This window comes from Silurus aristotelis, assembly GCF_946808225.1.
Source record: "Silurus aristotelis genome assembly, chromosome: 5".
Classification (NCBI taxonomy): Eukaryota; Metazoa; Chordata; class Actinopteri; order Siluriformes; family Siluridae; genus Silurus; species Silurus aristotelis.
The window spans coordinates 12,039,996-12,049,466 of NC_139578.1; the positions used below are offsets into that span (position 1 = coordinate 12,039,996).

Here is a 9,471-nt window from a genome sequence, read left to right on the forward strand (position 1 = left end):
ATCCTGATGCTCGAGACCGGATACGTGTACGACAAATCCCACAAGGGGTCCGAGACTGAGATCAGTCAATAGTCCCACTACCTGTAAGTCCACACTTCAAATCTTAAATACAATAAACGAGAGAGAGAGAGAGAGAGAGAGAGAGAGAGAGAGAGAGAGAGAGAGAGAGAGAGACAGACAGACAGACAGACAGAGAGAGAGAGACACACAGAAACAAACAGACAGAGAGAGAGACACACACACAGAGACAATTATTTATTAACCCACAGTGCACAGTGTCCACAAGTAAGTAAAAGACTCTACCGTAACATGCGTTCAGCTCCCTCATATAACAAGATTTGAATTCGTCTTTAACAGCAAAATACCCAAGATCAGATCCGATACGTTGATATCTCGCCTACCATGCAACTGCATGCTCTATTTCTTATAGGAACATGCATGTTTCGTTTTGGCTTCACACTTCGTTCATAGCCTGGTTTATCTGGCTCATGCTCGCTCCATCTGTGGTTAGATATCGAAGACTCTTGGATTGAGCTGTAACAGATGAGCTGCATAAGGGGTCGTGTTTAAACAATTCAGTGAAAGGCTTTAAAAAAAATAAAAAAAAATGTAAAAAATGCTCAACCAATTTTTTTTTCTTCATCTGCCAACCAAAACACACCAGATCACACCCTGTAATGTCTATAGAGGTGGAGAAGTTGTATGCAGTGTCCATATTAGCTTAAAACCACACATCTAAGATTTTATAAACCTCGATAAGCTGTTCGTTTCTTTGTGTCTGCCTCTATAGTAGACTTCACATGAATAAAACGTATACAGCCAGTTTACCGTGTGTCTGAACAAAAACAGCAGGCACTGTGCAAAATTGAAGGTGACATTCCCAAAAGCTTCTTGGTGATGACAAAGAGAACACTTTGAGGACTCGCCACTGAATTATGGGTAGCCTTCTGACCACCCAAAAGCCACACGGCTACATTTTAGTGATGATTTATTTTATTTTTGATTTTTTTTTGAAAGCTGGCATCAATGGCCACAGGTGAAATGTTCAGCCATGTTCCAGTCCATTTCTTTTGAGTTTACCCTGTACCCCTCCTTCACCAAAAGCACAGACACTCTCCCAACCGGCTCCCGACACTAAATATCAGGTTTCCAAGGCTACACAGCATGGCCGCTAATCATAGCCTTTCTCACACCCTTCTCAAGCCAAGCAGATTGGAGTCTGTTTAAAATGTGTCTAGCTTGCGAGAAATCTTCAAAACTGGCGACATTTCACGTCTGTACAGCACGGCACTACCCAAAAAAACCACAACAACAACACATGCACAAACATATAATGATGTATAGAGGCTTTTCTGAAAAATGCACACATTATGAATGTGGAAAACGTCTGAGGATGACCAATTTAATAAACGAAAGCCTTTCATTTTTTGAGAAGGTATTTATGATAACATGGAACAGCTGTGGGATGGGTAATATCAGATGGTGGCGAAGATTCAAATAAATAAATAAATAAATAATTTAATGAAAAAGTATGAAAGGAAGTGACTAAACATATTTGGAAGATGAGTGGTTGGAAGAAGGACGAGTGTGTGTGTGTGTGTGTGTGAGAGAGAGAGCAAGAGAGTGTTACAGCTGTTTTCTTACAGACGAGACTGTTGGTATTAAACTGTCAAACACATGCCCGTCTGTGCACAAGGTTTTTCTCGAACTTCCCTCCAAGCTCCTCTCGACGCTGGCTAACGTGATCAAAGCTCAAAGTCAGGAGGCCATGATAAAGAGGGAGGGGGGGGGGGGGTGACCGAGCCTCCCAGGACCCCAAATAATAAGCCTGATTGTTTACGTTACATGCACTCCATAAATTCTATCCTGTGTAAGAAAGCGTTTTATCCGAATTCAGTGGCCACAGAAAGCCCTGTTGTGAAATCTCCAGTAAACATGGAAGAAATCCCTGACTGACTTTCGAAGCTGTTTATAATTCTGAAGGCCACTTTGGGCTGTTTGAATGTACAGTAAAGAAAACACTCGCCACTCAAGTCTGCGATCAATAAACGGCTGACCGGGTTATGGTCCAAAGTTGGCCACTGTCGTACGATCTGAACTGATTTCACTAATGTACAACACCGAAAGCCCTCCGTCCCTCAAACGGTTCCGGAGCGCAAACTTTGTCAATTCAATTATGAAAAGATGCCGCTTCGCAACATGCGAGCAACCTCAGGAAGTACTTAGGCGTCTTAATTTGTCATGGAGCAAAAACACATTAGGCTACATACCATATAGTTCTAAAAGGGAGTCTGGAGGGGAATCACTAAGGCCATGTCATAAGGCAGGATTTATTAGAGGTTAAGTATCCTCCTGCTGGTTTTGAACTTTTTCAGAAGGCCTCCAAACACATTTGTCAAGGAAGGAGGGGGGGGGGGGGGAGAGAGGGGGGGGGTGTTCCAGCAGGGATGTTAAAAACAAACGTACATTTGGTAAACCTCCTGTCATCAACAGCCTGTGATGCGCGTTTCAAATACTTCAAATTAGGCGATTTAAAGCCTCAAACGTTTTCCCGCAGAAATACGGCAGAATACATTTGCACCAGAATATAAAAACACGCACACACCTGATGCGAAGGAACCTCCCTATAGAACTAATGTAAACATGCAAAAACGTTTATTTCCGTTCTATAAATCACGATCAGTGGGATAGAAAAATTTAGCAAACGTTAGACATTTACAAAAATCAGTCACGCTGAACAGAATCCAAACTTTCACGCTGGGACTCCCAACTGCATTATGCTAGTAAATCAAGTCCCCTTTGTAACCCGGGTACAGTGCAATCAGCTCCCGAATGAAAACCGTGATGATATTTCCAGTTTTCCTTGTTTGCATTAATATTCGCTTTTTTGCCTGTAAATCTACCCAACTCTTGTTGGCATGCCAACAGAATAATACGGCCATGTTTCTTTGCATCATGTGTTTGCAAATTTCTATCCAGCGACATCCTTGTTAGGGTGACATGACACGTCAGGCCTATTACAGTCGTGTTGCTACATATTGCGAAAAGTCGTGCAATGCATTAAAATATGAGACATTGCTTGAATCCTAAAATGGCTTAAGAAACCCTCCAGAAAAAAACTAAACCAGGAGAGTCCAAACATTTGGTGAAGATGCTGCGAGTGCAAAAGAAGGGGTCACGTTTGATCCAGTGACGTAAATGCCAGCAGGGCTATATAACGATCGAACCGAATTAGACTGCAGTCAGACCTGGCCCAAACTCTCTCACACAGCACAACACAATTCGGTGAAAAACGCTCGTCTGCAGCGAGTCGTGTGTAATTAGGACAGACTCCGGTTGGCATTTCGCCCAGCGCTTGTTTCCTCAGAGCAAACTCGAATGCAGCAAAGAGGCAGAAACTGTGCTTCAAAGCAACAAACAGTTTAATTGATCCCTTTCCTCATGCAAAAAAAAAGCAGGGGACCTGTTTGCAAGTCTGCAGAAATCACCTAGCCAAGAAATTAAACCTACTATATTTCCCCTGTTTGGTCTCTGTGTTTAATCTTAATAATTGAAAGTAAAGTAACAGATCTGATTTGTGGCATTAATATGGTCATGCTTAATATTTGGTGCATTGATGGGAACATGGAGTTTAAAAAAATTTGATCTCTCTTTCTTCATAGTTTTACATGAAATGCATAAGAGCATGCTTGAAGGCAGACTGGGAAAAAAAAAGTCTTGGTGACCAGAGAGAGAGAGAGAGAGAGAGAGAGAGAGAGAGAGAGAGAGAGAGAGAGAGATGCGCCAAGGTTACACGCGAATCCAACTCCAGTGAAACATCAAAACACTCTACGCACCTCTTTTTGGTCTGGGGAAACTTTCATGCAGATGAAACACGACTTTCTCCACAAAGTGCTGGATGTTGGTGTGCTCCGGCCCGCGGACAAACACCGTCCAGTCGTGTGTGAAGCCCTCAGCGGTGGGTTTCTTCCGGACCTGAGCGCGGTGCCCGAGCTCCAGCTTTACCTGAACAGCACCCTGCAATTGCACCAACACAAATCAACTATACGCCTCCTAAAAAAAATCCCACTGCGTCCATCCGAAATCGCACGATCGGAAAATGCACCAAAAAGAATCGGAGAGCTTTAATCTTCTTTCCTTGCACTTTAGTTTTTTTGTTTCGTGCGCGAGCGTTTCAGTGAACACCGGAGCTCCAGAACCGCTCCTCACTCACTACCGGCTTTCCCCGCAAAGCACCACGTTCGGTTTGAAGACGTGTCCTGCAGCATGCAACTACTCGAAACGGATTTCTACTACACTTCTCACATTTTATGCATGCACATCAAATTCTCCTACGCGTTCATTTTTAAAGCATTCGCCTCCTATGCCACGGATGCGGGAGGAAAAAGGCGACAAAAAATAAAATAAACCCAACAGCGCGAAGGCATGAAAAGGCGAAAGCTCCGTTTCACCAGGTAAAGCCTACTCACCGAGCTGGCCATTCTCGAGGCCACGGGATAATGCTATTTCATGGAGAATTGCGTTTCAATAAGGACAGCACGGACTGCGGACTGCCGATGGCGGACATGGTCTCTTAATTGAGCCCCAGCCCGAGTTTCAAGGAGTGAAGTGAAGTGAAGACGCATGCGCCCTGAATGTACGTAGAGGCGAGCTGGCGCGCGCGTGCGCGCACGCCCCAGAGAGAACGCGCCGATTGGCTACTTCCCAAAGCCTTCTCTCTCTCTCTCTCTCTCTCTCTCTCTCTCTCTCTCTCTCTCTCTCTCTCTCTCTCACACACACACACACACACACACACACACTGACTGGCTGTGAACCCTACTGTTGTTTAGTACACTAACACGCTTTCCACTTCACACGTCCTATATAAATCAGACACAAGTAGACGAAATCAGACTATCTTTAAACCAAATGGTGTCCTAATTGAATGACCCCCTAAAACGTCCCACATTATCCCACATTATTATTAATCATGTCATTCTTATTTATTCTTATTATTCAGTTTTGTCACTTGATTTGTGATAGAAGAGTATCTGTAAGAGTGAAAGGGAAAGTTTATAGGACTGTGGTGAGACCTGTGATGTTGTATGGATTAGAGACAGTGGCATTGAGTAAAAGACAGGAGCTGGAGCTGGAGGTAGCAGAGCTGAAGATGTTGAGGTTTTTGTTGTGAGTGACGAAGATGGACAAGATTAGAAATGAGTTTATTAGAGGGACAGCGAATGTTGGACGTTTTGGAGACAAGGTGAGAGAGGTGAGATTGAGATAGTTTTGGACATGTGCAGAGGAGGGACATGGGGTATATAGGTAGGAGAATGCTGAGGATGGAGCCACCAGGAAGGAGGAAAAGAGGAAGACCAAGGAGGAGGTTTATGGATGTGGTGAGGGAGGATATGCAGATAGATGGTTTGAAAGAGGCAGATGTAGAGGACAGGGTGGTATGGAGACGGATGATCCGCTGTGGCGACCCCTAATGGGAGCAGCCGAAAGAAGAAGAAGAAGAATTCAGAAGTGACAGTGAAGTTTAAACCTAAACTTAAATCTAATGCCAAGTTTCAGATCCTAAAAAAGTCCTGAGCATGATTGAGAGGTGTAGGAATGAAAGTTATCCAGAATATGGTTTCAAAATATGATTGTCCAGTTCTCATTCTTTCATCTTCAGCGAGACATCTTTTTGTTCAATTTTGCAGTGGATTTGTTTGAGTCAGAAGCACCCTGGAATGAACACTAGTACATTAAAGGACACACATCCTTCACTCAAGTAGAAGTACAGATATTCATGTTTCAAAATACTGAAAAAGTTGAATACTGACTACACTTTTTCACTCAAGTTAAAGTAAAGAAGTTTAGGCTCTGATATGTACTTAAGTAAAAGTTGCCATTACTACTACCTGTTTTAGTGTCAGACTGGTAACTCGACCTCACATCATATTAATATATTAATACGAAATAATTTAACATTTTGTTATCTAATGAATGTATTCAGGCTGAATAATGCCTTTGTTCTCAGTCATCTTTACATGGCTGACTCGACTGTCTCATCTAGTTGCCTTCTGCCTTGCCCGTTGTTAGCTTCGTTACTTACTATCTCTGCACCACACACACACACACACACACACACACACACACACACACACACACACACACACACACACACACACACACACACCTAGGGCCAATTTGGAGTCATTATCCCACCTAGTGTCATTTTTTGGGAGGTCGGAGTAAACCAAAGAGCCAGGAGGGAACCGACAAGGACACAATGAGTTTAGGGTTTCAATGTATCTTTCTGTCCCAGATGCACTTATACTGAACACCAACACCCCCAACCCCCCCCCACACACAAACAAAACACTCCCAGGGCCAATATAATGTCACTATCCCACCTAGTGCCATTTTTTGAGAGGTCAAAGAAAACCAGAGAGCAAGAAGGCAACCCACATGGACATGTATTTCACACAAAAAAAAATCTTTGGACAAGACTGAGCCTGGGACCGACGAGCTGTGTTGCAGGAGTAATGCACTGTGCCATCATGCCAGCCTAAATATGATTGTACACATTTAACTTCCAATGGATTACAAACAAACAAACAAATCCTTAACAAGCACTCACTACTTTGTGGGTCCTAAGTTATATTTTCATTAATCATGAGTGCACTGTACAACTTTCAATGGAAAAATGTTTGATAACACATTGTTAAAGGAAAAAATGAAGTAACCCTAACCCGTCTCAAAAAGGTTGGGACAGGGACTTGTTTACCATTGTGTAGCATCCCATCTACTTTTACCAACAGTTCATATACATCTGGGAAATGTGGAGACCAGTTGCTGGAGTTTAGGAGAGGAATGTTTTTCTATTTGTGTCTAATACAGGATTTTAGCTGTTCAACAGTCCTGGGTCTTCTTGTTTTGATTCAAGTCATTCAATGTTTTCAAATGGTAAAAGGTCTGGACTGCAGGCAGACAATTTCACCAGCTGAATTCTTATAATTCTTCTAAGCCGTGCTGTTGCAATAGATGTATTATGTGATTTAACATTGTTTTGCTAAAATTTACAAAGCCTTCCTTGAATAAGATGTCAAGCATTTGATGCTCTAAAACCTATAAGGTACAGTATGTACCTTAAAATATTTCAAATATTGATTTGTCTGAGCACCACAGTTCCATTTTGCCTCAGTCCATTTTAAATGAGTTTTGACCCGGAGAGCATGGCAGTGTTTCTGGATCATGTTCACATGTGGCTTCTTCTTTGCATGATAAAGCTTTAACCTGCATTTGTAGATGACACAGTGAACTGTGATCACAGACAATGATTTCTGGAGTTGTTAGTCTCATCACAGAATCATGCCTGTTGCAGTGGCAGCTGAGGGCTCAAAGATCACAGGCATTCATTGTTGATTTCTGCCCTTGTCCGTTGTACACACAGATTATTGGATCATCTGATGATATTATGCACTTAAGATGACAAGCTATTCAAAGTTTTGGAACTTTGATGACGACGAACTCTCCCTCTCTATCAATTTTCGGATTAATTACCAATTAACCTAATTAGTTGCAAAAGGATCCTCCAGCTGTTTGTTTTAGTAATGCAACATCAAAATCTAAATTACATTATTTTATCTTTTAACGGTACATTTCCTCATTTGAAAATTTCGACATGTTTTTTATGTTTTATTGTGAATAACATATGGTTTTATGATATTTGCAAATCAGTGCATTCTGTTTTTAATTGACATTTTACTTTTTTGGACTTGGGGGGTGTATTTTCCCAATTCTTTTGCATGTTTTGTTTTGCACATGGTTACAAAATGACAGCACATCAAATTGAGCATTTAATAGTAAATAAATAATGTTTTGGAGAAACTGACAACATATATCTAGAGTGTAAGAATCTTACAATAAGCTGGTGGACTTGTAAGTCATTATTATTAACTTACTATTTAACTGAGGGATTAAATCCACTAAGGTAATGATTAGTTAAGTTTCATGGCAATCAATACACTTGGAAAATACCCTCTTTTGTTAGGGTAAATGCTAACATTGGTGTTACTTCCTGTTCAGATTTTGATAAGCCATATGAGTAACCATGTGTTATTTTAATAGGAAAGTTAAGGACAGACCAACAGACCATTTTGCCTGTAAGTCATTTTGGATGGATATGATTGCGTGTAAGCATTGCATCCAATAATAATTGGTCTGTCAGTCAGTGCTTTAAACCCTGTTGAGACCAGATGGTGTAACAATCCACACATCTGAGCTACACAACAATGAACAGGTTTATTTCTGTGTAATTAAGGTGTATCACATTTGCAATGTCTTCATGTTCAAATAATTCAATATTTCATTCCATTTCAGTAATCCAGCTGATGATAACTGTTCTTTCATTTTTAATTGGGATTCCTCTTATACTAGGCAGTATAATCAGAATTATTGCTGTAACTACTAAAACTAGAAAATAGCACATAGCCTATCAGTGTATTTTGCATTAATATTCTAACATATTCTTCTTGCTAATGTTACATTTAGTAGATCAGCACTCATAATCAATGATATATGCCAGATGTACAGTATGCACCAGATGTCTTCCTTTTTTATTTCTTCAACTCAGCACATGAATAAAATGAATTCCTGCAACATCAGCAGGTCACTAAAGCCAAAAAGAAGAGTGGATATCAGCTAGGGAACTTTTACAGGGAAATGAGCTGGAGCCTGGTTTGAATGACACTAGAGATTTTTTGCTATCAAATCAATTGCACAAAAACATTTGATGAAGTAGGACACACTATTCATCAACAAAACTTGTCTGGATTCTTCTTTTGAAAGATAAAATCTCAAAAGATAAAAGCACTCAACAATTTCACATTAGATTAAATGAGAGACTTATAGAGTTCAGTCTGTTTTATTTCAGAATTATGAATCACTGGATTTTTTTTTTTTTTTTTTAAATCATAAATGTGAACCAACATAAATGCACATTGATGTGTCGACTCTAAATATAAAATTGCACAAACCACATTAAAATATGTCTATCAGGGTCATTAATTAAGTGTAAACAATAACACATTTTTATTATTATTATTATTAGTTGTAATAGTAGTTGAGGTTGTAGTGGTATAATATTATTATGATTGGAAATAGTAATATTACTAGTAGTATTATATTACTATGATTAATAATAGTAGTAGAAAGAGTAGTAGCAGACTCATAATTCAATACCAATTTAGCTACTAGGTGTTTGGTAATGAAGGGCTACTTTTCATCAGCATCACTGACTCAATGAGAAAACCAGTCATTCATAAGAAGACAACTGATGCCATCTGTATTCATAGCAACTAGTTTCTAACTAATTAATCATTTGATTGTTAATCATAAATATATTAATATATTATGTGTCAGGCAGTCATTTTTCAATTCATACTTTGGCAATATTTGGCAATCAAATATTTATTTATCAATCCTCGGACACCTATTTGA

General features: G+C 40.2%; 2 protein-coding genes across 2 annotated transcripts in view; one reads left to right on the forward strand and one right to left on the reverse strand.

The window, feature by feature from the left end:
• Positions 1–4,683, reverse strand: part of mllt3 (MLLT3 super elongation complex subunit) — a 40,308-nt gene extending 35,625 nt beyond the window's left edge. Inside the window, exons 1-2 of the mRNA XM_083542184.1 lie at positions 4,470–4,683; positions 3,837–4,017 (exon numbers count right to left, since the gene is read on the reverse strand). Coding sequence (XP_083398310.1) covers positions 3,837–4,017; positions 4,470–4,481 — 193 coding nt within the window. The 5' untranslated portion in view covers positions 4,482–4,683. The remainder of the gene's footprint in view (positions 1–3,836; positions 4,018–4,469) is intronic.
• Positions 1–9,471, forward strand: part of ndufs2 (NADH:ubiquinone oxidoreductase core subunit S2) — a 190,846-nt gene that overhangs the window by 76,759 nt on the left and 104,616 nt on the right. The window lies entirely within an intron of this gene.